At 47.6% G+C, this 26,640-nt stretch overlaps 1 protein-coding gene across 4 annotated transcripts in view; it reads left to right on the top strand.

The window, feature by feature from the left end:
- Positions 1-26,640, top strand: part of Tanc1 (tetratricopeptide repeat, ankyrin repeat and coiled-coil containing 1) — a 223,110-nt gene that overhangs the window by 159,002 nt on the left and 37,468 nt on the right. For 3 of the 4 annotated variants that reach the window (XM_038336343.2, XM_038336344.2, XM_038336345.2), the window contains 7 exons: positions 9,765-10,028; positions 15,502-15,624; positions 16,299-16,580; positions 17,799-17,950; positions 20,209-20,440; positions 22,259-22,425; positions 23,558-24,165. In XM_038336343.2, the coding sequence (XP_038192271.1) occupies positions 9,765-10,028; positions 15,502-15,624; positions 16,299-16,580; positions 17,799-17,950; positions 20,209-20,440; positions 22,259-22,425; positions 23,558-24,165 (1,828 nt within the window). The remainder of the gene's footprint in view (positions 1-9,764; positions 10,029-15,501; positions 15,625-16,298; positions 16,581-17,798; positions 17,951-20,208; positions 20,441-22,258; positions 22,426-23,557; positions 24,166-26,640) is intronic. The other variant, XM_038336346.2, reaches the window with a different exon arrangement.

The following is a 26,640-nucleotide window of genomic DNA, read 5'->3' as shown; positions in this document are numbered from 1 at the left end:
GTCTATCGTCAAGGTGTGCTAGGGAGGAGAAGGAAGAGAAGCAAGAGTTCCCTCCCCGGGTTGGCTTGAGCTGCAGGTGTTTGAAGAGGCAGGAGTGGTGAGGCCATAGGGGAAGCTTCCTCTGCAATCAGTGCAGGGTACAGGTGCCAAAGCCTCTGAGCTAACAGGTATTGGTGGTGGGTGTACTTGTGGTCTCCAATTGCTGGGGTGGAGCGTGCCTTTTGCCATCTGAAGAACTTGCCAATTTTATGAACTGTAGCTTGTGATCACAGGTTTTGGGCTTCATTGATGTTTAAGGGAGTAAAATACTCAAGAATACCCTGATCTTAGTGGGCAGAAATGAAGGTAAAACAGCCTGGTTTCTTGCCTTGAAGGGCCTGGCAGCAGCTTTGTCAAATGAGTTGGTGAGGATCCATGTTCCATATTACGTGAGTCCTGGGGAAAAGAGGAACCTGCCTTCCTTTAACTTCCCATTTTAAGTAGGGTGTGAACCGAGGCAGCCAGTGATGGATGGCAAGGGCCGTGCGATAGGATGGGCCGTGTGAGGCACAGGTTGCCCCTCGCTATTGCATGCTTGGGGCCACAGCAGGCTCAAGGCAGCGTTCTGAGCATTAGGGTGCACTTTAAACAGTGCCAACCTGTCCTTGAGCGTTCCTCAGCCTCCTCTTACTATCGGGCTGGTTTCCAGCATGCCGATTGCGTTTAACCTAAATCACTCTGCCCAGCAGATGCAGGGAGAGGAAGCCCGTACTGCCACATGCCCGGGCAGCTTCCTCAGGGCTACCACAGGTACCCCATTTGCACTGGGTTTCCACAGCAAGGGGCCAGTGACCATTAGAACTTATTAGACCCCTTTCCAGTCTTACTCTGGGAGACCAATGCTTAATGGACTCTCCTGCCCCTTTTCAACTTTGTCATGTTATCCGGAAGGGAGCCCCACTGTCTCCTATTTAAAGAGTCTCAGAGTCTTCCAACATTAGTGATCCTGCCATGTAGAAATCCTGGCTAAGCAGATGGGATTAGCTGCATTTTTCTATGAGTGTATTTGTTTTTTTGTTTTTTTTTTTCTTTTTTCTTTTTAAGTAAAGTTCTTTGCTTCTGCTGGAACCATTGGCATTACCTGGATGTTAGCGTCTGGTTTCCAAATTTGCATTGTGAAAACCTGCCAGACGTGAACCCCAGCTGTACCTACCTAGTCCCAGTATAACAACTTGTAGTCGCTTGCTTTGGAAGGAAGATCGCTTATAAAGAAGCCGTCTCTGAAGGTGTTCCGTCTGGGCAGGAGAAAACTGTGTTCCTGGGGACACTCCTTGAAGTTGCTTCCGGCTGATTAAATGTGTATTCATTGGAGTAGATGGGAAGGCTAATAATCTGGCCTTCAAAAATTGCTAGAAATACTGTGTTTTAAGGCACGTCCTGAATTGAATATGTTTAATCGTTATGTTCAGATGGTAAGTATTTTAGTTTGTATATTTATTTCAAGAAAATAGAGCTTTCCCACTTAGGAAGACAGAGGATAGACTCATTGAGGAGACACACAGACTAACCCTTCTACTAACTCTTCTACTGAGATTTCATTTATATAAATATGTGCGTGCGTGTGTGTGTGTGAGAGAGAGATACCTGTGGATGTGTGTGCTGCGCCATTCTATGGGGGTCAGAAGACAAGCCTGATGGAGCCATTTTCCTCCTTCCGTCTTTATGGGGGATCTGGGGATTGAACTCAGGTTTGTATAGCAAGTGAGATGTCCTACTTGCCCCAAGATTTAAAAAAATAAAGCACTCAATTTTAAAAATTCTTCCTCTCTATTAATAGAAGATGTATGCAGAGGGATTTCAAGGTAGCGGTTAGAGACACCCGGCTGAGGATGGGGTCTGTTTGAAGCCTCCCCCTCCACTCATCCTTCTTCACTCTCTACTTTGGCCTGTCCAGGTTTTTTACTTGCTTAAGTATTTTGCAGCATCCTGCACCTCCTGAGGGTTGGTGTTGGGAAAGCTCCAGGAAGGCTGGAGGACTCTTCACAGTGGCTCTGTCCCTTTACTCTTCGTGTCTCTCCCAGATCAAGTGTGTCACCTACCTGCTCCCTCCGCCCCTGCACCCCCTTCCTGTAATGGACCATGGGAGTCTGCATCCCAGGCCATGTGGATGTGGGTAGAGAATGCTGATTTCAGCTCTCTGGATGCTTCCCTCCTTCTGCTCTCCTGGAGTACTGATCTTTATTCCCCTGCTCATTTAGAAGTAGGGAGCAAGTAGAAGCTTTGAGGGGAACATCATCGTGGAACCATTTCTCTTGCAAGAGTGGCTCTTGTTAAGCGGTGGGGCCCTTGGGCCATACCCTGCTGCCACCTGATGAGATGCACTAGCCTTTGCTTTCCTGCACACTTGCTTAGAACATAAAACGCCGTCATGGGCTGACTTTTATCTTCCACTGACTCTCTCTCTGCCTCCTTCCAGGCTTGTGAAATAAAAGAGATTTTGGAGGTAGCCCTGTCTGTTCACTTCCGTGACTTTATGTCTCCAGGGAGGTGATCAGATGCGGAGGTGTTGGAGGGTAATCTAATTGTGCTTTCATTTTAAACCTGTAAATCCCACCCTTTTGATTTTTATACTAATGTTGCCCTGTTGCCACCTGTATTGCTCCCCCCTCCCATAATAGAATGCTTTGAAACTGATTTGGTAATAACTACTTAGGATGTTTGAAATCTGGGTTAATATTCATTTTGCTACACTGCCTGCAATTTAAAAATCATCGTTAATTATAGAAGCCTTTTTAAATCTCGGGTAAAGAAGGAAAGTTTCTCTTAGCATTTATGACTTAGTAGCATAGTCAATGTGGGGAAGAACCCCTTGGTGGTTCAAGTCACAGCATCTGCCCTGACTGTAGTCACTCTGTATGTTTGGTTTCTTCATGCTGTTCTGTTTGTACTACCAAGCATGCGTGGACACCTGCTGTGTTCCAGGAACACATTTGTTCAGTACTGAGACAAAAAAAAAAATGAGACATAGTATCTGTTTTCAAAACTGTCTCCCTTTGGGCCTCTGAAAGTATCAGTCCAGCCAGTGGCTGAGAGGCATGTGGGTGCCTCTCATGGAAGATACTGGTTCTAGATGCATAATAATTCTACAGCCACTGTGAGCCGCGGGCCCTTTGGCAAGGAGTCTGGGGCATCATTTGAGTGTGCCCAAGGCTCCAGTGTGGCTGCCGTCCACGTGCAGATTTGCACAGCTTCACCAAAGCACCATGTCACTTGTTAGGAGAAGTCACAGTCAGGCCTTCAGATCTCCTCTGGAGACTTTCATGGCCATGCCAGACCGAGTTGTGGCAGGGTTCTTGTTGAGAGAGGCGGGTCCAGTCTTCCCCTCCCACACTGCCCTGCCCACAGCCGTTCCTTCAGGTATTTCCACAATTGAAGGGCCTGATGAATGTGCCTGGGAACAGCAGCTGGATCCCTGGCCTTGCTGCGTGTTGTGGCAAAGCGCACCTTGCGCAATGCCAGGTGAGCGCTGGAGATTCGGTACAGAGATCTGGCTGTCACAATCCAGTGCACAGGGTTCCCAGAACAACACCCAAAGGGGCAGGACTAGCCGGAAGTGCCAAGCTGCCATTCTGGGGCTGTGCAGGAGGAGAAGCCAGGCAGTCCCTGGAGCTGAAGGTTCCCAGGGCCCCATCTGGGCATTCCCTCCGGCAGGAGAGGTAGTGCATTCTTCCCAGGGAACCTTCTCCTTACTGAGCTAATAGATATTAGGAGCAGGGAGCAGGTGAGCCAAGGACTGTTGTGTGCGGCGTTTGTTAGTTTGCAGGGTGGTGGGCCTGGGTGGGAGAGTGGAGAGATGTGCACGCCGTGAAGAATTGGTCCGGGAATCTACAGCACGCCCAGGTATCCTGAGCGTCTGCTAGTGTGAGGTGTGGGTCCTGTGGAGAGGACCGAGACCCTTTGTCCGGCCGAAGACTTGGCCACTGCAATGCTGCCTTGACTCAGGGCTGATTCTTCCTCCCCCCCCCCCCCCCCCCCCCATCCTCAGAGTTCCTTTGCTGCATCGAAATATAACTTCTGAAGTGGCCAGAGCCCTTCATTTGGTCATGGCACAGAAGACACTCTCCAGTGGCTGCAGGTCCCTTTTTAGCCTTTCTTCTCGTCTCTCACCTTCATAAGTGGCCACCATATTCCTTTCCTGTTCGCTTTCTAATTCTTTGCTCTTGTATTTAACTTTTAAGCGCGTCCTGTCCCCTAGTCGACTGATTCTGGAAGTTAACCGATGTTTCAATGCTGCTTTATTATTTTTGGGGTTGTACAGGAAGGGGAAAGAACTATTGTACTAATAATTTAAGAGGCTCTTGAACTATGGTCTTGTGTTTAAATGTGTCCAAACCCAGGGAAGGCTGGGGTTCTCTTGGAGCTCTTACTGTGAATGTGGGCAGTGACTGACAGCCTATGGAGTACTTGAAGAAAATTTTAATTTCTGTTTTCCTCTCATACAAAATTGTATGTTTTTGGTGTGTGTTTTGTAGTAAATAAACGAGAGCAGTGCATGCAGATAACTTATCAATAGATTCGGGAGTACGTGTCCCAGATTTTCTGGAACTAGTGTGGCAATGGTCAGAGCAGCATTCTGAGGCACAGTGGCACTTCAAGGGTTGTGGGGCTTTCCTGTCTGAGGATGTTAAGGGAAGAGAAGATAGGACAGGACTTAGAAGAGAGCCTGGCACACCATGGGCACTTCTGCTGGCCGCGTCAGCCACTAGAGTGAGCAGGTATTTCTTCAGGGTCTCGTTACTTGATTGCTCCTGAGGCGTGAGCAATGTCCACTCACTGACATGTGGGTGAGCCAGGAGTTCTCTGTGGGGTACACGTCAGTCAAACAGAGGAGAGGAGAGGAGAGGAGAGAAAAGGTCAAGTTAGAAGTCAGGTTATGCAGTCGTACTTGCTTTCCCAGTAATGGTCAGAGAATGGTGTTGAGTTCCCCGGTAGCCAGTGGGAAAGAGAAAAACAATTGCATGAAGTTATATCTGTAAGATGGACGTGTGATCCAGTGCCATTTCTCAAGAGGGGCACAGCCCAGGCTGGCCCCAAAGCGTTTGCATGTAAGGTAACTGTTGTAGGTGTTGTGTTCACACGCTGCGTGTGCACGTCCTCTGCACCTGTCTTCCTTCTGCAGCTCAAGATGGATCCTGCTGCTGCTGTGTGCAGCTAGGCTTGGCCATCAGGCTAAACGTGGATTCACCGTGTAATCTCCTTAGCTCTACTTTTTTGTTTTTGTGGGGGTTTTTTTTTTTTTTTTGTGGACAAGGTTTTTTAATGTAGCTTTGGCTGTCCTGAAACTAGCTCTGTAGACCCAGTTGGCCTTGAAGTCACAGAGATCCACCTGCTGCTGCCTCCCGGGTGCTGGAATTAAAGGGGTAAGCCACCACCGCCCGACTCTGTCTCGCTTTCTTAATGCTGTTTTAAATCCTCAGTGTGATTTGGGTCCTAGTGAGCTACTTGGCTCTGAACCTACACTGGTTTTTCTGATTAATTTTAAGTGAACCTCCAGCACAGAAGCTGAAATAAGGCAGCAATGGTTGAGGGAAAGCTGAGGAGGTAGCAGCTCCTGCCTACCTTTACTTAGCAAGTTATTCGGTGACCGAGTGGATGACAGTTCTTAACAAGGTGACCTCATGACAGCAGACCCTCCTGGAGCCACAGCCACTTATGCCGCCCCCTCCTAGGTCCTGAGCTGGGCGAGCCAAGGAGACCTTGCAGATGCACTGATCGTGCAGAGCCAGGAGCTTGTGTTGGATGTGCCACTGGCCCTCTTCTGGGTCATCCTCTGGAGTAGGATGAGCTCCTAGCCTGGCCACCACTTGTTACGAGGACCCTCTGTGTGTGTATGCCTTTGTAGCTCAGGAAGGTATTTTGGAAGAATGTGTGAATGAGCAGATGGTTAAATATGCAATTACTACAGAGGAAGATAAATACTATCCTTGGGAGGTGCAGGAGTTTTCAAAGTATGCGTTGAGAGAACAGTGTTCATTGAATCTGTAGCACACAGCATCAGGTCCCATTGATCCCTCGTCGTGCGGCACCATCTAATCTGCCGTCAGACTTGATGGAGTAGTTACAGAGCTGCATGCCTCATGTCTAGGATCCTACATGGTAGAAGAGCAGTTCAGACAAGGTAGGTGACAAGCTTTTGTCAGCCAAGGCGGGCATCTACCAGCTGCAGGACTGAAAGGATAGACGGTATTGTGAGTCCTTAGAGGATTTGAGAGTGGGTATTCTTTGGGAGATGTCAGAGAGCATTTAGAGAGGTTTTAAATTTTTTTTATATTATAGTTATTGGGCTTTTGGGGTTTGGTTTTGTCTTGTTTTTGATTTTTGAGACAGGGTTTCTCTGTGTCACCCTGACTGTCATGTAACTTGCTCTGTAGATCAGGCTGGCCTTGAACTCAGAGATCTACCTGCCTCTCCCTACCAAGTTGCTGGGATTAAAGGTGTGCACCACCACTGCCCTTCTAAAAAGTTGTTATTTTTATTTTAAATTTATATGTATCTGTGTTTCTGTGTGTGCACATTTCACATATGTGCCAGTGTCCACAGAGGCCAGAAAGCATCAGCTCCTTTGGAAGTGGGAGCTGCCTGACGTGGGTGCCGGCAGTGAAACTCAGGTCCTCTGGAAGAGAAGCAAATGCTCTTGACTCCCGAGCCATCTCCCAGCCCCTCCTGTAGAGACAGACTCTTTACAAAAGTCTTCATCTTTAAAATGTCGCCCTAGTTTTCGTCGTCGTCATCGTCGTTGTTGTTGTATGTGTGTATGTACCTGATTCTGTATGCACACACATGCTCCAGAGTGGCTGTGCTAATAACCTAAATAGGAATTTGTGTTGCTGTCGGCCTGGACTCTTTTGCAGTAGCAAGTTATTTATTATGAGAGTCAGCTTCCTCTCTCTAGGAGACTTGGAACTGTCCTATGAGGTGAACTTCTTGTGTGCAGAGGAAATGAAGTCAATGGCCTTTCTCTGTCCCACCGGTTTGCTTCAGGCGCTTAGCTGTAGCCGAGCCGAGCCCAGAGTCCACTTTGTGGCTTTGTGCAGAAGGGCAATCCCACTGGGCTTCCACAGTTTTTGGCCTGCACTCTCAGTGGCCAGTGGATCTCAGTCACAAGCTTCCTAGTAGCAATAGGGGCACTGCTACTGTCTCCTCATCAGAGTTCCCTGCTAATGAATACAAACCTTTTCTAGCCTCCATTTGAAGCGGCTAGTTCAGAGTTAGGGATGTTGTAGCTCAGCAGAGAGAGTACTTCCTTACGATGTTCAAAGCCCTAGATGTGATACCCAGTACCACAAAATAAATACCAATGGCCATGGCTACTCCATCAGAGAATTCTTTCTCCAGCCACTGCTCCCGTGGCTCAGGGCCACCTTCTCTCACTGCCAGTATTTGAGCGTTTCTACCTCGCATCATGGATACACTGACCCTCCCTGTGAGAAGTAAGCCTTCAGCCTGTCCCGCCCCCTAGAAGCCTTAGCTAGGCTCTTCCAGACATTCCCAGCTGCTTCCTGGGACCTTGGGGCTGCAAGTCCGCTGTACCGTCATTTGTAGCAGGACGTGGGCTGGCCTTAGTTAGGAATGAGGTATTTGTCGCAAGAGCACAAACCCAGTGAGGTGCTGAGGGAGAGCAAACGCAGAAAAGCATCAGTTGCCCTGAGATACTTTGCTTTTGAAGAACAGGTGCCACCTATAAAATAGCCACAACAGGAAAACCTAACACGTCACTCCATCCTCGCTCTGGACATCATTTAGATGTTGGGACTGCCTCGAGAACGTATTGCAAGACGTCTCGGAAAAAGCACTCAGCATTCCAAGTACTGGACTTAAAACAGTTTGTTTTTACGAGACTGGCTGTATTTTTATGCTATTAGCAGAGTTACTATTAATGATGAATTCCCATAAATAAATAATAGACTCCTTAATAAGTTAAGCCGTTCCTGTAAGGCATTAGTCGCCCCTGGCATACGGCGGACCTCCAGTGCATGTCAGCTGCTGCCGTCAGTTCTGCCCCAGCATTTCCAAGGGGAAGATCACCAAGCTTGTTGTGCACACCTGTAAACTGTCCAGTTCAAAACACAGAGAAGGCTGGCTTCATCTTAGACGGAGGCATGGTTTATTATTGCTAGAACATGCAGGAATATTGGAATAATAACCTTGGCTTCCCAGAAGAAGAACAACCCCACACCACACTAGTTTTTGCTCAGGTGCGAGGCCATGGTCCTGAGCAGGGAACGGTGAGGTCAGTGGGTTATAGTATCTGATGGCAAGAAGAGCTGACATATTATTTGCTCGCGCTCTCTCTCTCTCTCTCTCTCTCTCTCTCTCTCTCTCTCTCTCTCTCTCTCTCTCTCTCTCTCTCTCATTCATTTGTCCATTCATTCAATAAGCAAATATTTATTGAGCACTTATCATGCCCAAGTTGCTATACTGCCCAAAAATCGAGAAGGGCAACCTGTGGTAGGTACCCTACAAAGGTTCCCACCTGTAGGAAGGGCTTCTAAGTAGGAAGACACCAGAGAGCAGTATGTTCCGGCTGCAGCAGCAAAGGCAGTTGTAGAATCATGGCAAGGTATCCTGCGGCCTCAGTAGTCTAAGCCTTCAAGAGCATTCAAAAGCTAAACCGTTCAGTCCTTTTGGCCCTAGAGAAGTAACTCCGTCTGAACTCATTTACCAGTGGCTGATACAGTGTGCTCTTCATAGTGTGTGGCTAAAGCTGCCTCCTCCAGGCAGCTGCTGCTGAGTGCACACTGGCCAGCTCACTCCCATTTGCCAGGATCCCGCTCAGAGGCCTGGGCTGCTGGGATCTAAAAAGTGCATTAGTGGGCATGGCTCCCGTCCCCAAGGGCACAAGCCAGCATTAGGTCAACAATTGAGGCAGCACGAGGGGCCGGGTGGCCTGTGGTTTCAGGGGACTGTGTACGGCTCAGGCAGTCTGAAAATTAGGAGCGTCTGCCTATAGCAGCTGTCTAGAGTGAGTACTGAGTACTGAGCTTCCCTTTCCCATATTTCTCTGCGCTTTTGCCAGGACGTTGTTTTTTCCCCCCTCTTCTGCCCCCCCTCCTCCCCGCCCTACCCACGTGCTGGTTTGCTTTTGTAGAAGTTAAATTTTAATTCTAAAACCAGATCAGACCTTCCCATACTGGCCCTTCCCTGCACTGGTCACACAGATTTTTTCCGTCCTGTGTTGTAAAAGGAATAAGGCAAGTGGATCTCTCTAAGACTTTGCTGAATAGATAGATGTTAGATTCTTAGTTCTAAGGATGGGATTCTCTTTGCTGTAAGTTGCATCTTTGTTCCTCTAGCCTGTATCTTTTCTACAGTAGCTGTCGTGCTGCAGTTGTCTCTCCCCTAGCAAGTGTATGTTTGGATGGGGCATTTAAAGAGTCAGAGGAATTTAATGAGATATGCGCAGTTCATCTTGGTTACAGGGATGATTCATTATCTCCAGATTGTACGAGTCACTGTTAAGTCTCGGATACTTTAAGCTAGCTTTTCTATTACCTTCCTATCAGTTTTTCCCCTTCCCTATAGAGTGGTTTCGCAGTTTATGTCCCCCGATAAGCCACATTCTTTTAATTTACCAAAATACATTGTATGAAGCATACTTTGATAAAAATCTGTGTCGACCAGAAAACTTTCCATTGGCCCTGGGGATGGGTATGTGTAGGTCTTAACTCCCGGCTGTCCCCGCTGTGCCCAGCTTCCTTCAGAGTTATTTTGATTTCTCATTGCAGCCACAATTACAAGTTCGTCGGAAAACGATGACCGGAGTGGCTCCAGTTTGGAGTGGAATAAAGATGGAAGCCTAAGGTTAGGGGTTCAGAAGGGACTGCTTCATGATCGAAGGGCAGACAACTGCTCCCCAGTGGCAGAAGAAGAGACCACTGGGTCAGCGGAGAGCGAGCTGCCCAAGGCGGAGCCCTCAGCTGGAGATGGTCCGATCCCTTATTCCCAGAGCTCCAGCTCGCTAATAATGCCACGGCCCAACTCAGTTGCAGGTAAGGCCACACCTCTCCCTGGGGCTTATCGCCCCAATCCTCAGGGTCCTGGTTTCCATTTATTTACCTCCCAAATTTGTCCAGACACAAGCTAGTCATGTGATCTTTTCCATAGGCCTCAGTTTACCTATTGCAAACACACAAGTCTTTTAGTGGTCCCTTTCCTCTGAATCTCTAAATATGTGATCTGTAATGTTGGCTCCTGGTAGGTGAGGTGGAAAAGTTCCGAAGACACCCTCGGGGTGTCTTTTTATTTAGAGCGAAGCTGATACCAGCTCAAAAGACTTCTAATTCAACTTTAAACTTTGGTTTGTATGGTTGAAGCCCATCGTAGCTGGGAGGGCAAATGCTTCTGTAAAATTCAACCATAACGGAGCTCACAGCCGAAAGCATATGCAGCCTGCTGCTCGAGACAGAGCCCTGCACACACATGGCGGCCCACGCTGATAGTTGGGCCGGTCAGTGGTCCATCTTTGAACAAGGAATATGGAAGGTGGGGGCGGGGGCTCCACTCTGTGCTTTCTGAAGATCTTTGCTTTCTATGTCTGTGCTCTTGGGCTGCATCCAGAAGAGGTGCTCACTCGTCCAGGTGATTCTTTGTTACCAGCCTAGTGCTTGAAAGTGTCCCCCTCACTGGCTCTGTACATCAAAGGATCTTCTGTAATTTATGCTGTTCCTTCAGTGTGTGCTAGGTCATTCTGGCTGCTGTTGGATGGTTGGGTTTTTGTTTTTTTTTAATGGTGGAACTCTGAAGGAGCTGGTAAATAAATGGCCTTAATGGAAAAGCTGTGAGGTACAACTCTAATTCACTTTCAAAGGAAGCAAAGTGGCCTTGTTCCAAAAGAGGGATTTGGCCCGTCCGCCGGGGAGAGGTACTCGAGAGCATTATGTGTATTGATTGATGGTTCTTCCAAAAGCTTCCCCTGCCTTCCCCCGCACCACCACTGGCCCACCCCTGGAATATAATACGTGCTACTCAAGATGCTTTAGGCTGTAGTTACCTAGTTATGATGAATGGGTCACTTGTAGTCTCCCAAGAATTTGACGGCTTTAGTTTCCTTAACAAAATAACACACTTATATTCAGAGTAACCCATCTTTTTTAAAATTAGGAAACTCATTAATAGAGTACTTTTAGTGACGTTAACGGTTCTCAGTTGGCTCAGTTGGGGGTGGTCTGTCTTGCCAGAAGCTCTTTGGATGTCTCCGGCCCTGTGAAGTGGCCATGGGTGTGAGCTGAATGTTTCCAGACTGCCTGGATTAAGGAGCAAAGCTGTCTGGTTTCTGCTGTACTCACCTGGTATCTCCTTTGCACGCCCTGGAGCTAGACCTCCTTAGGAGTGTTGGCTTTTACCTCTGGGTTCAAGTGACTCCGTGGCCTAGTGGGCTTGCTCATTTTCCTCTTGAATTGTGCTGCAAACCAAATGCAGTCAGAAGAGATGCAGGCAGCTGTCCTTCCTTGTGCTTCTGTTAGCTAGGGAGGCGTCTAGTAGCTTCTTCACGCCACCTTCCTGCCACCAGAACCGAACCTCAGCCGAGGGAATAGCAGCGCGTGAAAAAGTTGTGTGGACTGTATTCAGTTTTGTTAATCTAGTAGTTTCTAGGCAGGCTGCGAAGAGGGGGGTTAGGACTGAAACCAAGTGGGGTGGACCAGGAGGTAAAGGCTTGTGAAAGTATTGGTGTGTTATCATCCATGTAAACACAAAGTGCCGCTTGGTAGGAAAGTCGGCCTGTGGGTTAAAGAGAGGCAGCTGATGCCAGGCATCTGTTGACAGATGACCACATGGGACCTGGACCTGAAGGGGGGAGTCCCTGAGATCACTGGTCTGGTCATTCCTGTAATTCAGCCTCCTGAAGTGAGTATAGAGAACAAGGAGCTCTTTTTTTTTTTTTTTTAATAAAAAAGTCTTTAAATCGAAGTCTTAAAAATAAGTCTCTAGGATTAGAGATTGTAAAGGTGTTTTTTAGAGTTGGATTAATTTGAAGTGTTACATATCACATCAAAAGGAATGACGTGTACCTTTTTCTCCTTCATTAAAGCCTGGCTCAAAGACTTTAAAATTGAATCTTGGCTAGTCTAGAAGTTGGCCAAAATTAGTTTTAGTGTTTTCTAATTTTTGTGTGTGTACGGATGTTTTGCCTGCACGTCAGTATATGCACCGTGTGTGCCTAGTGTCCATGGAGGTCATAAAAGGGCTTTGAGATCCTCTGAACAGGAGTTACAAACCATTGTGAGCTGACATGTGGGTGCTGGGAATTGAACCTGGATCTTTGGAAGAATAGCCAGTGTTCTTTACTGCTGAGCTGTCTCTCCAGCCTGTGGGGTTTGACTACTTATCTAAACTATTGAAACACTTTCTGCGTGGATCATAGACCACCATGTTTCCAGAAAGCCAGAGACCACAATTAACCAACTGAGTTCTGGTTTTCTTGAACCACTAACTGGCGATTGCCCAGAACTTACTGGCTTTTGCCTTGGCTAGGTTAGTCTACAACTTAGGGCAGCAGCATGCATTAATGTTGGTTTAGCTTAGGAGAAAACTCTCCCCATAGCCATTACCTACAGCTTGTTGAAATGAGCTCCCCACACAGTCTGTGTATGCATGCGTGGGTTCCCAGACACCAAGTGCACAGTTTAATCCAGAGATGTTAGCAGTGGGCTTTCTGCAGCATGAGATTGTTTGACCTCTGATTTTCCTTGGCCCCTAATGGTGTTTTAGCATTTTAGGTGTTCCTTGTGTAGACTAGTGTGGGCCTGGCTCTAGTTGCTACTATCTGGGGATCTGTGGACGAGGAGAGAATGGCATCATCATTCAGAGGAGTGCCTGAGCTCATAGCTGGGCAGCTGAGGCCTTGCTGTCCCTGATCTCAGGTGTCCTGGTAGCTTCAAAAACGCCCCAAGAAGTAAAGATCTTTGCAGCTGGCACTTACTGTTGCGCCTAAGCTTTAGCTCAGCTTAACTGTGAGTGATTGTTTATTGTTTGAAACACTCTCGCCTTGTAGCCCCAGTCCGACAGTATTTTATGCTCCCTTGCCTCAGCCGCATGAGTGCTAGAATTCTTGCATGTGCTCCTTGCCAGCTCTTAGCTATTGAAGTGGAGAATCAGTCATGCGCAGTGGTGTTGCTCAGACTGCTCTGCCCTAAACCTTGAAGCTGACAGACACTGGTGGCTAGAAAGCTGAAAACAGACACCTGAAGCCCCCCATCTCCTGTATCCACATCACACATTGCTCCCCTCCTCACCCTACCCCAGTACTCTGCTGTGAATGTCTTTTATAATCATATATTTTTTTAGTCTTTTCAGTTGTCACAAAATTACAAAGTGAATGTCATGCTCTAAAGGATCAGGGAAGGGGAAACAGAAGCCTTTAGAAACTCAATGTGTCTTTGTATTCATGAGGACCAAAGCCCTGGCTCGGAAGTGAGTTATGGGCTATGACGGTGATGTGGCCTTCTGCTTGAGCCACAGTGGTTGCATTCACCATGAGGCTCGTTGAGCCAAGGAGCCTCAGGCATGAACCAAGGATTAGGTTTCGAGTTGGGTTTCTGTAGGAAGCCTGAAGGGTAGGGGTGGTCTTGTAGCCACAGTAAGAGGTTTCCATCTCTGTAAGATCGTAGAGAAGAAACCTGATGCCTATAGTGGACGAACCTGATAAAGGTTGCGGAGAATCCTGCCTAAGGAAATTACTCCTTTTCTTCCCTTGTTTATTTTCTTAAGACAGGGCTCTTGTAGCCCAGGCTAACCTCAGATTGTCTGTGTACCTGACCTGATCCTTGCTCGAACTCCTGACCCTCCAGTCTCTATATTCTAAAGGTTAGGGTTGCAGGCATATACTGCAATACCGATTTAGCTGAATCTTTCAGTTGTGGAAGATGCACATAGTTTCGACCATGAGCAGAATGTTTCTTTGTATGTGCACAGTGTGTGATTAGGCAGTGGCCGGTAAGATGTGGAAACAGGGGTTTGCTGCTTGGGAAGGACAGTGGGTAGAACACTTGGTTGGCTGTTCTTGAAGGGTATGCCAAAGGAGACTGGCATCTCTAAGTCGGGCTCTCCAGCCTTGGTGCTTGTACAATGAAAGGAGGAAGAGTGATACAGACTACCAAAGAATAAAAAATAAAACAAAAAACCCTAAAAATCGGGAAGGTGAAGGGAACTATGGAAGGGAAGGCTCAGGATATGTGATGCTGCTCCAGGTAGAGAAAGGCTCGGGATAGGTGGTGCCCCGGGTAGGGAAAGGCTCGGGATAGGTGGTGCCCCGGGTAGGGAAAGGCTCGGGATAGGTGGTGCCCCGGGTAGGGAAAGGCTCAGGATAGGTGGTGCCCCCGGTAGGGAAAGGCTCGGGAGAGGTGGTGCTCTGGGTAGCTAGCTGCTGGTAACAGCCTGTGGGGTAGCAGAGGATTTTTCAGGGTACTGATTGCCCAATGTGACTTCTTTACCTTTCATCTTGGTTCTGCTAAGCACTTCAAAAGACTTAGCACTTGGAATGTAACTCTTCCTACAACTATTATTTACACATACATGTGAATGCCCCTTAAAGCTTTTTAACAGTTACCTGTCTGTATACTGTGAACCTTTCTGTCTTGGTCAAAAATAAATATGATAGTACATTAAAATATCTAATTCATAAGTACATACATACACACATATGCACACATATAGTTTGAGTTTGGGGGGTTTTCATTTTAGTTTTTGGGTTTTTTTTGTTTGTTTTTTGTGGGTTTTTTTTTTTTTTTTTTTTTTTTTTTTTGACAGAGTTTCTCTGTGTAGCCTTGGAGCCTGTCCTGGAACTTGCTTTGTAGACCAGGCTGGCCTCAAACTCACAGAGATTCTCCTGTCTCTTCCTCCTGAGTGCTGGGATTAAAAGCCACACCTGGCTTGTTTTTGCTTTTTGTTTTTTAAAGGCAAGGTCTCAGAGTCGCCTTGACTAGCTTAAAACTCTCTATGTAGACCAGGCTGGCCTGGAACTCCTAATGACCCACCTGCCTCTGTCTCCCTAGTGCTGAAATTTTATTGCCAAGAGCTAGCATTTCCTGTTTGTGTGCGGTGGAATTGTGCATGCAGAATGTGCTTATTTAATTAGGAAGGTTGGCCTTCCAAACAGGCCAGAGCTTCCCAGAACCGGACAGAATAAATAGTTCATGCCATGTGTTAGCAGTAACTTCTCAAGCCTGCTGTGTGACACTGGGTGTCAAGTTTGTGTTTGTTTTTCATTAAAACATTTTTATAGGGGAGTTGATTTCTTTCAAGGAATAATGGCGAATTCTGGCAACCAGATCAATGTAAACATAAAGAGTGAGTGGTGCTTATTGTTTCAGTTTTCCAAGATAACGGTACTGCTGGAAACATAAGCTGGCGCAGATAATTATCCTGAGATAAATTTTGTTGAAAGTCGGAGCTGGATTGCTTGGTAATTTGTAGCTTACAGTAGTCTAGGTGTGGCCTTAAACTAGTTTCCCTTTCATATTGCAGCCACAAGTTCTACCAAATTGGAAGACCTGAGTTACTTAGATGGGCAGAGAAATGCTCCTCTCCGGACGTCCATTAGATTGCCCTGGCACAATACGGCTGGAGGTAGGACACAGGAAGTTAAAGGTATTTATCCTTGCACCCCGTGTCACCATGAAGAGCTTGCCCACTCACTAAGCACTGAACATCTGATAGCCAGCATTCAGACTCTTGGGTGTGTGATGTGAAATGTGTTTGTATTCTTTAATAGCATCTTGAAGGTCTGCCGGGAGCCAGCTTTAAGAACATGGGGCTCCTTCCTTAAAGCATGGGATTGAGTTACTTCTGGTATGGAAAAATGATTCTGTGATAAGACAGTGGCCACTCCCCAAGCCTCAGTTTTGCTTGAGTCCTTTAGACCATACCGGCTATACCTCATGGCTGTCTGCAATGCCTAGCTGTGTGGTCAGGGACTCTGTCATATGGGGAAGCACCATTGTCCCCTGATGAGGGCTGTGCCCTCGATTCTGGGAAACTGAATTTTATCTGAGCAGGGCTGGAAGAAACCAGTCTCCCGTGTGCTTTCAGACAAACCAGCCAGACATGATTGGAGCTTTTTTCCTTCGCTTCCTCTGAATGCCTGAAAATAGGGCCAGGAAGTCATTTTAATAGGATACTTTGGGGGACAAACAGGATATAATGAACAGAGTATTATAAACAAGCTTACAGAACCAAGTTAGACACATCATTTCTTTTTTATATTAAATTATACTGCACTCTCCATAAAAATGTTTGTTTGTTGTTTGTTTGTTTTTTTCAAGCCCGGTTTGCCCCCTACAAGCCTCAGGACATCTTGTTGAAGCCCCTGCTGTTTGAGGTGCCAAGCATCACCACCGACTCTGTGTTTGTGGGAAGGGACTGGCTCTTTCACCAGATAGAAGAGAGTTTGAGGAACACAGATCTGGCAGAAAACAGAGGAGCTGTGGTTGTGGGGAATGTGGGATTTGGAAAGACAGCCATCATTTCCAAGTTGGTGGCTCTCAGCTGTCATGGAAGCCGCATGAGGCAGATTGCATCTAGCAGTCCCAGCTCGTCACCTAAAAGTACGTCTATGGTTTTGTCTTGTCTAGCTTAGTATATTAATATAAAATAGGTAGATGGCGGGAGCTGCTGTTTGAATGGACAGGAATGATCAGTTTTCCATAAGTCGTTCTAGATACTGTATCAGGTCTAAGTTCGTAGGTTAAGTGAACTATCTGAATATGTTCAGCCATCATAGTGTGGTGGTGGTGGTGGGATTGTTTTAGCTTTTTGCTTGCTTTCTTAATTTTTGAGTGGGGAGGGAGAGAGAGGGTCTCCCCTTGTTATAGGGTATATTAGCTACAGTCTGGACTGCTGCCCAGCTTCTTGTGTCCTTCTAACCTGGAACCCCAGTCTTCTCTTTCCACAAAGGGGGTTTTCATGCATACATCACAATGGGGTTTTGATTGAGTGACCTGATGAAGTTTTGGTCTTAAAACCAAGTGCTTGTAAGAACAGGTGGATAGAATCTATTGCGGGTTTTCTTTCTTTTTTGGTGTGTGTGTATATACACACTTATTTCCCCTTGCTTTATCCTATACAGAATTCTTTTGTGTCCTGTTCACCACAGCCTTTTTTTCTGTGCTGGCTTTACCAAAAATAAAAAGACAAGTTTAAATGGGAAATAGAATAGCTAATACTTGACTTTTACTTCGTGCATACACGAGTGTGTGAACAAGGGCTCTTTGCATCCCAGGCTACCCCTGAGCCTGAGGTCCTCTTATCTCAGCCTCTACCCCAAGTGCTGATATACAGGCACACACCACCATGCCTGGCTTCCCTGTTTCATGTACAGTGAACCTATTAACAACAACAAAGTCTGGAAACATGAACAAGAAAAAGAGAGTCATGTGAGATTTTTTTTTTTTTTTTTTTGGTTTTGTTTTTCAACACAGGGTTTCTCTGTGTAGCCCTGGTCATTCTGGGACTTATGCTATAGACAAGGCTGGCCTCAGACTCAGAGATTTGCCTGCTTCTGCCTTCCAGATGCTGGGATTAAAGGCATGAGCCACCACTGCCCTATAGGGGTTTTTTGTTTGCTTGTTTAACCAGAAGAAATATGACTAAGAACTCAGCCCTCCAGTGAGGAGATAGAGTGGTTACTCTCCTTTCGAGTCATGTTTTCTCATTACTGTTCAGATTTGTCTGGGATTAAATCAGAAGTATATTCCACGCTCCTTGTACCATACTCTGATGTTACAATTGGCTCTCTCTCTCTCTCCTCCCCCCCCCCCCCCCAGCATCAGATCCCACCCAGGACCTTCCTTTCACTCCGTTACTTTCACCAAGTTCTTCCACAAGTGCTCTCAGTGTGGCCAAAACGCCGGCTGGGCCCGGCATTGCTGAAAACCAGAGACCGAGAGAGGATGCAGTTAAATACCTCGCTTCTAAGGTAACCTGCTTTTGTCTCCCAGAGTCTTCCAGATAGTTGCCTGTTTGCCTTTGAGAAATGAGTTTGAGAAGGAATTTTTAAGACAAAACAACTCCCAGGTTCTGGAGTGTAATGTACCTTTAGATAAAGTGTGATTGAGTACTCCAAATAAAAGGTTTCAATGAAAATAAATTCCAAAGACAACAGCAGTGGATTTATATCCATCTGAACCGAGTTCAAAAAGTTCCTCAGGGCAGCAGAAGTCTCGTGTACTCCCCCCCCCACACACACACCCCCAGCCTGACAAGCACACGCCATTTCATTTGCTGTGTGAGCGAGAGATGAGACAGTAGCTGTTGTCTCGGCCCAGACGGCTTCTGCCTGGACCCTGTTGCCCAGGGCTGTGGGTCTCTGCATCCTTCTGCCAGAGGATTCTGTGGAGGTTGTGAAGGAGCTTTGCTGATTCTCTAAACACATGCTCATCGAGGACTCTCTGAACTTTCCCTTCTGCTCTGGGTCCAGCACTGGCTCATAGGCCACCTTTTCTGCACGCAAGCCGTTGTGTTTCTTGCCTTGATGAACTGTGTCTGTCTTCAGGGATAGCAGTGGAGGGTTGTGATGAAGCCGGGAAACCATCAGATGTGGTAGATACCTCCAGAGAACACACTGTGAGGTGGGGCAGATGGACTGAAAGGAATGTCACGCCGCCCAGCCCACTCCCACACTCACCTGCCCACCACACAGAAGGCAGCGGCCTGTGGCACAGTGAACCAGCGTATGACCACTGATCCAGAGCAGCCCTGTAGCCTTGAAGGGATGATCCGAGATGAAGGGCATCAGTCTCAAAGCTACCCTTACTACACTGGTTTTCCTGACATTCTAATTGTGACCCACAGTAAAAGACATAGCGTAACGTGCAAACACACATAACCACACAGGTCACAGAGGCAAGGGTGTTACTGAACTTTGTTTAGCCTATGTCCTATAGAATGTATGTGGTTTAAAATAACTTTATTCAAATTTTAACTACCTATGGTTCCAGATGGATTTCATGGCCCATTTTAGCCATGAAATCACTTTTGTTCAAACGTTGTGTAAGATGATAATACTGGCTATCTTGTAATGGTTTGTGCAGGTTTGGGGAATCCAGACACAGAATGCTAATCTGTTTGGGTTGGAGTTGAAAGGCTGTGAGCATTTCTAAACTGGAAGTCATGGTTGCTCTGTATTGTCCCAAGAGAAGCTGTATCATATGTACCCTTGCCTCTCGCTGGGAGTCTGCCATCATGGGATCTCGTGCAAGATCTTGAATTGTATTGTCATCTTGACACAGTTTATTCTGCATCCGTGGTCCCTATGATACACTGGAGCCAGCCGTCTGGGGCCCCTTCCTGCAGGAGCTGCAGGGCCGAGCAGGAGGGTGGCGACTCGGAGCCCTCTAGAAAGCACAGTGCACTTTGCACGACCGTGCTGTCCTTTCCCCTTTCCTTGTTCACACGCACCTTCTTGTTCTCTTTTTTTGGCAAAGTGGTAAGGCTTCCATTTCTGTAGAGCTTGCCTCTTGTTCCCAGGAGCTCCGGCACAGACCCTTGGTTCTGGCAGAGGTGGGGGAGGTACCTCACAGACAACCTACTGCTCTGTGTCTGTCCTAACAAAGGGACCCCTCAGCCTTGCAGGCTGGGGCAGCTCTTCCCTGTCTCCCCTTGTGTCCTTCATGATAAGCAGATAGCTGGTAATATCTTGGCTGTCCCTTTTGAACATCTCCATAGCATCCCTTGAAGAAGTGAGGATGTAGGGAGGGGATGAGAGCCATCCCTGCCAGGAGGGAGAAGCAGCTATGACTTTACAGCTTGGGTTCATAGCCGCCAACTTGATCCTGTGCTTTTTTGGATGAGCGGAGGGTCCCCTCGAAGTGCTGCTGATCTTGAGAACGGAAATGCTGTGCAGATGGCGGTGTTGGGTACACGGCTTGCTTGGAAGCGCTCTAAGCCACACTAGGCATTGGGTTCTATAAATGACTTTTACTAATCCTTATTCAAGACAGTTGTGCTGATTTCTGTGTTAATCAAGGTGGATCTGTGGCTGCCATGAGGTCTGCTGAGAACTTAGCAAATCACACCAGTGAAGCACGGAATAAATATTAAGCCAGGGGCGAACTCTGCCTCAGGGAGCAGACACATAGTGTCTGGTCTCAGGAAAAGTCACAGTTGTGTTCTTTGAGTTCCTGGGAGGAGCTGCGGAGAGGGTGGGGTGATGCTGATGTCTCTGCTTCTCCACAGGTAGTGGCCTACCATTATTGCCAGGCCGACAACACTTACACCTGCCTGGTGCCCGAGTTTGTGCACAGCATCGCAGCTTTGCTCTGCCGGTCCCACCAGCTGGCCGCCTACAGAGACCTTCTGATCAAGGAGCCCCAGCTGCAAAGCATGCTGAGCCTCCGCTCCTGCGTGCAGGACCCCGTGGCCGCTTTCAAGAGGGGTGTGCTGGAGCCGCTTACAAGCCTAAGACACGGTACTCTCTAGAAGCCTCAGGCTGGTGCCCAGTACAGGCTGGTGCCCAGTACAGGCTGGTGCCCAGTACAGGCTGGTGCCCAAGTGGCCCTCAGAAGGATGCTCAGCTTAGTCCTGGGGTGTTAGGGAGAGGATATTGAGGAGTCGGCACGCATCTGGTGCATCCATCCTCCGTGATGAGGTTTCCAATGGCGTGTCACTCCTAAGGAAGCCATGTAGTGGAGGAAAGAGGAGACTTTCTGCCCTACAAAGGTTTGATACTTGGTCTATGAAATGAGCCCAGAGTAGACAGATACCGGGGCAAAGCCAAGAGAACTAACTAATGCTGGCAGTGCATGGATGTGGATGGTAACTGGGAGCAGGGTTTGAACACTCCACCTTCTGAAGGATCTTCAGCAAAGAGCAGCCGCTTTTAGGAGTAGCCAGACATCAAAACAAAACAGGGAACAGCTTGGGCTCTCAGAGGCAAGAAACTGGGAAGATAAATATACGGGGATGGTTGATGCTGGTTACGAGTGGTTTGATACCTATGCTTCTCCACTTCTCCAGCTGCGGGACACTGCAGGCTTCCCTTGTTGCCTCTTGTATCTAAGCTGAAAGGCCAGGCAGGAGGCCCCTCTCCACCCCCCCCCCCGAACTTACTTGACTGTTTTTGCACTCACCATCCTTCACATTGCGAGGAGGCACATTCTGTGTCCCCGTATAACCGTAATCTGTGTCGGTGATGCGCACACTGAAGACTGGTAATACACACAGTGAAGACTGTTCACTCCTGGGCAGCAGGGTGACCAGTGGATTGTTGGGAATCTAGCATGTTCTCCCCGCCACCCAGCCCCTGCTTAGGTGAACTAAAATCTAAAGCCATTTCTAGGAGTCTTGTTTTTGTTTGGTTTGGTGTTTTTTGGGTTTTGTTTTTTTTTTTTTTTTTCTTTTTGTTGTTGTTGTTTTGTTTTCAAGATAGGGTTTCTCAGTGTAACAGCCCTAGCTGTCCTGGAACTAGCTCTGTTGATAAGGTTGGCCTCGAACTCAGAGATCCGCCTGCCTCTGCCTCCCAAGTGCTGGGATTAAAGGCTTGTACCACCACTGCCCAGTGTTTTATTTTTTGTTTTTTCTTTCTTTTTTCCAATTGCCCCTGAATAGTCTCCAAGTAGGAGTGCCAATGACATTTTTGGTCCTTAAGGTTTCGATCTTCTGCCCCCTCCTTTTTGAGTTACCCGTCTATAAAGTGTCTTCTGCTAGAAGATGCTAGAATGGGGACCTGAAATCCCCCCCCCCCCCCCCCCCCCCCCCCCCCCCCCGCTCTGTGTTCCGATCAGAGAGCTGTCACTGCTATGCAAAGGAGCCCTCCCTGGGCATCTGTAAAACAGTGTTCTTACCACTGGGTGATTCGGGCCAGACAGCCCTTGGGGGTAGTGTAGGGAAGGCTGGTCCTGCTTTCCTGGAGAGTTCAGGGAGGGCCTGGTGTCTGTTCCAGGTTTAGGCTCTGTGTGTGTCTGCTCTTTCGGCTGTAGACTATTCAGGTGATGGCAGCTTATATAGAGCTAACTGCTATATGTATGTGATTGGGATTCTGCTGATGTCTGTAATGCAATATGTTTCTGAAAACTGTTTTATAAGAATTGGCTTTCTTTTGGCTCAGTACTCTGTTTTTCATTATACATTTAATAGGAAATATGCTTCTTTGAAAACGTGTCTTCTGCCATATGTAAGCCTTTTTAGGTTGTGCTAACACTCTGAGTCATGTGTTAAAATACACAGGGTGGTGCCATGTTATAGAAATGTATAATTTCTTAATTTGGAAAAATTATTTCATCTTTAGAGCAGAAAATTCCAGAAGAGGAGTACATCATTTTGATAGATGGCTTGAACGAAGCTGAGTTTCATAAGCCTGATTACGGAGATACGCTGTCTTCGTTTATTACGAAAATTATTCCTAAATTCCCCACCTGGCTGAAGTTGATCGTGACCGTGAGAGCAAATTTTCAGGTGAGGGAGGATGTTTGATGTCTGTCCTCTCTTTCCCAAGTGTGCAGCAACACTGGTCCTGGCCGAGTCCTAAAGCAAAATTTAAACAGCATGCTTAATTGTATGTGCCTTGAAGCATACCTTTTCAGTCATGTTCCCCTCGGTGGCATCATTTGGCAGCTAGGTTAAAACTTGAGCTGGGTCCTAGGTTCTTTTGCCGCCTGAATGTGGCGGCTTGGTTAACAGCCCTGCAGAATGGAAATAACTGTGCCTTACCTCCCTCCTCTAGTTACTGCGTGAAAAAGGGATGTGCTTCAAAAGTATTAGTGAGAAGTTAAAATGTTTCCTCTCTCTGCTCTTGGGCTTGGGGCTTTGCTAATCTTTGAAATAACAGATCAGGAACATCAGTGACACCATGCAGTCAGGATTCATCAAACAGTTCACTCCAGAGCTAGAGAGATGGCTCTGTGATTAAGAGCACAGCACGGGCGACTCTTTCTAGAAGACCTAGGTGTGACTCCCGGGACCCAGACAGTGGCTCACAGCCTTCTTGTTCTAAAGCTTCCAACACCCTTGTCGTAGGTACCAGACATGCAGACAAAACACTCATCTCCATAAAATAATTTTTTGAGAGAATATTTACTTAAAATTCTTTAGGAATGAGAACATGCTATACTGGAACAGGCAGTGATTTTTGCTGTGATTGTCCAGGTACGCAGGCACGGTGGGAAGTCTTCTGTTTCCTGGTGGGGTTACACAACTTTGATATCCGATGCAGAGAAAGTGCCTCTTAGATGTGCCGTGTTGGTTTGTGTTTACCCTTGTGTTAGAACCACCTGCAGGGTCTTCCTGCCCCGCTGCTCCTCTGTTGGCGCGGCCTGGTTGCTGCTGTCTACTTGGGCCCCTCCCTCTGTTCATTAGGCTTAGAGTCCTCGATGAGGGCTTTGGGAAAGCCTTTGCCGATCCTATCTCGCATCAGGATTTCTTTCACATAAGCCTTTTATCTGCACCTTATCCTATTACACGTTTTAATACAAAACCACGAGGCCCTGTAATCCACGAAAATCCTCCTTGAAAGAGAATGAGCGAACCCGCTTTAAAGGGAGAAGGGAGACTCCACGAAGTGACACTGTGGGTCTTTGTTTCCTCCCAGGAAATCATCAGTGCGCTGCCGTTTGTCAAGCTTTCCTTGGACGACTTCCCAGACAACAAAGACATTCACAGCGACCTGCACGCGTACGTCCAGCACAGGGTCCACAGCAGCCAGGACATCCTCAGCAACATCTCCCTGAATGGCAAGGCCGACGCCGCCCTCATCGGCAAAGTCAGCAGCCATCTGGTGCTGCGGAGCCTCGGGTCCTACCTGTACCTCAAGCTCACGCTGGACCTCTTCCAGCGGGGACACCTGGTCATAAAGAGTGCCAGCTACAAGGTGGTGCCCGTGTCTCTGTCCGAGCTCTATTTGCTGCAGTGCAACATGAAGTTCATGACCCAGTCTGCCTTCGACAGAGCCCTTCCCATTTTAAACGTGGCCCTCGCGTCCCTCCACCCCATGACGGATGAGCAGATCTTTCAGGCTATCAACGCTGGCCACATCCAAGGCGAGCAGGGCTGGGAAGACTTTCAGCAAAGGATGGAGGCCCTCTCCTGCTTCCTCATCAAGAGGAGAGACAAGACGCGGATGTTCTGCCACCCATCCTTCAGAGAGTGGCTGGTGTGGAGAGCCGATGGTGAAAGCACAGCCTTCCTGTGTGAGCCCAGGTACTGGAGGTGTTTCCGCTGACACTCAGAGGAGTTTGAGTCCCAAGTGCCATGCGGTTTTGCTGTTGGTTGTCCCCATTTTGGTCATGAGAAAGTGATAAAATTTCCATACATTTCTACAAAAGCTTCCCTCATTTGATGACTGGAACCACGGGATTTCTAGTGTATTTGGGCGCAAGGGAAGCCGAGAGGAGCCGGGATGATGTTTCCTAGCTGCTAATTGTTTTGCTGATGTGCCTCCTCCCACTGGCATGGCGGGTCATACCTGGGAAATGTGTCTCTGCTTTAGGGAATAGTGAGCTTCTGTAGAATGTTTGCCCGTGGCTGGGGTCCATCCTGGATCCTTAACCACCTGCCACTGTCTGACCACCGTGGGCCATATAGCACCTGATCCCAGGGAGCACAGGTGTGGGGGGACAGAGAGGAGCCCTGCAATCCAACTTGGCTGTCTCCTTACAGACATTGCCAGTGCAGGATGCAGTTCTTACAGCACTCAGACCGCAGGAGGGTCGGGAGATAAGCAGGCCTGCCTGCTTGCCCGCTAACCAGCCTTCCCTAATACAACATAGGGTGAGAGGTCAGAAATGGAAGACTCCAAGTGCCTTTGGGCATGGCTGTTCCCAAGCCCTCCTTCTGTCTCGCCTGCACCTTTGCTCTCTTGAACGACTGTTCTGGGTCAGGATTGCTTCCTACTCCACTCTGGCAAGCTGCTGGGTTGTCTCCTCAGAACTACAGGGTGCTTGGTTGACCTCTTGGGCCTAGAAATGAAGAGACCAGTGAGTACCTGGGAGTCAGCCCCGCGCACACACGCGTGCGCAGAGGTCTAATGCCGCTCAGCGCTATGGCTGTTTTCTTAGGTGATGCTGGACTCGGGCTTTAGTATATTTCAAACCTGGTTAGGAAAGTAGGTTGGATACTAGAGCCAGATTACCAGCGGCAACCAAGTGTGTGCTGTGACATCGCTCACCAAGTGACAGCTTTTCAGGGAAAGATCACTTTTGAGGATGATCAGCTGCAGGTGACTTTGTAGAGACAAAAACCCATCAGGAGACCTGCAGGGTGTAGACCGCAGGTGTGAGAGGAGGAAGTGGCTGGACTGGGGTCGTTGTTGACCCTGGCTGCATTTCTAACGGTGGCAGCAGTTCAGCACAGGGCAGAGCTGCGTGTGGCAGCTGCTGCAGGAGCAGTAGAACAGACAGGCCGTAGTCACCAGGACCTGAGGAGAGCAGCCCCTGTCAGAGGCATGTTTGCAGACGCTTTACCCACCTGTAGGCCGTCTCTAGTACACATGCTTTGTGGTTAAATCAGCATTGCTTGCTTTTTCTTCTGTTTCCAGTGCTTTTGAAGTCCTCTTCAGGACAGTCCTTGTTTATTCTAATGGCTTGAAGTATTTCCTGTTTTCCTTGCCCATGGTTGTTAGTCTTGCATTTAAGTCTTTATTTTTGAGGTATTTGTAAAGCGGTGAGTGATATGCTCAGTTTTACTCTTTTGCTTAATTGAAAAGAGTTCCTTTTTTTGGTGCATATTAGTATTACTTTTGTTGGAAATCAGTTGGGTGTAAAAATGTGAGTTTACTTCCAGAGGCTCTGTTGTATTTTAGAGGTCCATGTGGTTTTATGCAATTACCATACTGTTTTGATAACTGTAGCTTTGTAGTACATTTTGAAGTCAATTACTGTCATGCCTTCTGCTTTGTTCTTTTTGTTCGTGTATTTTCTGTTTTTTGTTTCCATTTTGCAAAGATTGTGGTGAACACTTCTCAAAGGAGATATTCAACTTTAAATCTCTGTGTGATGCTAGACTTCCCCAACCATGCCTGGATTTATCAGCTCATTAACTTTTCACAAGGACTCATGGTCTAGAACAATCTGCTATTTTCTCCATGCAGTTAGCTTGAGAAGCAAAAGGATATAAGATACTAATAGGAAGAAGGTGTTCCTGCAGACAGGGAGATCTTCAGAAACAGTACAGGGGGTGTTCTGGCAGAAATAAATCTAATTTGACTGAAGCTTTTGTTATGCTGTAGAGGACTGGGAAGAGCCAGCAGAAGAATATTAACACATTTCTATTAATCTGTGTATCACCGTGAGGCTGTGGCCTACCAGTAAAGGTTCTGGGCGTCTTTCTCCTTGGGCAGCTACATGGTGTCTCCTGACTCCACCCCCCCCCTCTGTCTCTCTCTCTGTGTCTCTCTCTCTCTCTCTCTCTCTCTCTCTCTCTCTCTCTCTGTGTCTCTCTCTCTCTCTCTCTCTCTCTCTCTCTCTCTCTCTCTCTCCTGATTTTCCACCTGGCTTTACTCTGCTAAGCCATTGGCCCAAAGAGCTTTATTCATCAACCAATAAAACCAACACATATACAGAAGGACATCCCACATCACTTAGGAGACCCCTTCTGCCGGGTTGTAAGGAGGCCAGAGAAGAGGGGGAGTGTTGAATGGTTTGGGTTCAATAATGCAGGAACCGGGGGTCTTGTTGG

Source organism: Arvicola amphibius, chromosome 7 (genome assembly GCF_903992535.2).
Source record: "Arvicola amphibius chromosome 7, mArvAmp1.2, whole genome shotgun sequence".
Taxonomy (NCBI): Eukaryota; Metazoa; Chordata; class Mammalia; order Rodentia; family Cricetidae; genus Arvicola; species Arvicola amphibius.
The sequence above is the reverse complement of the archived record's forward strand: the minus strand, read 5'-3'. Positions and strand labels throughout refer to the sequence as shown.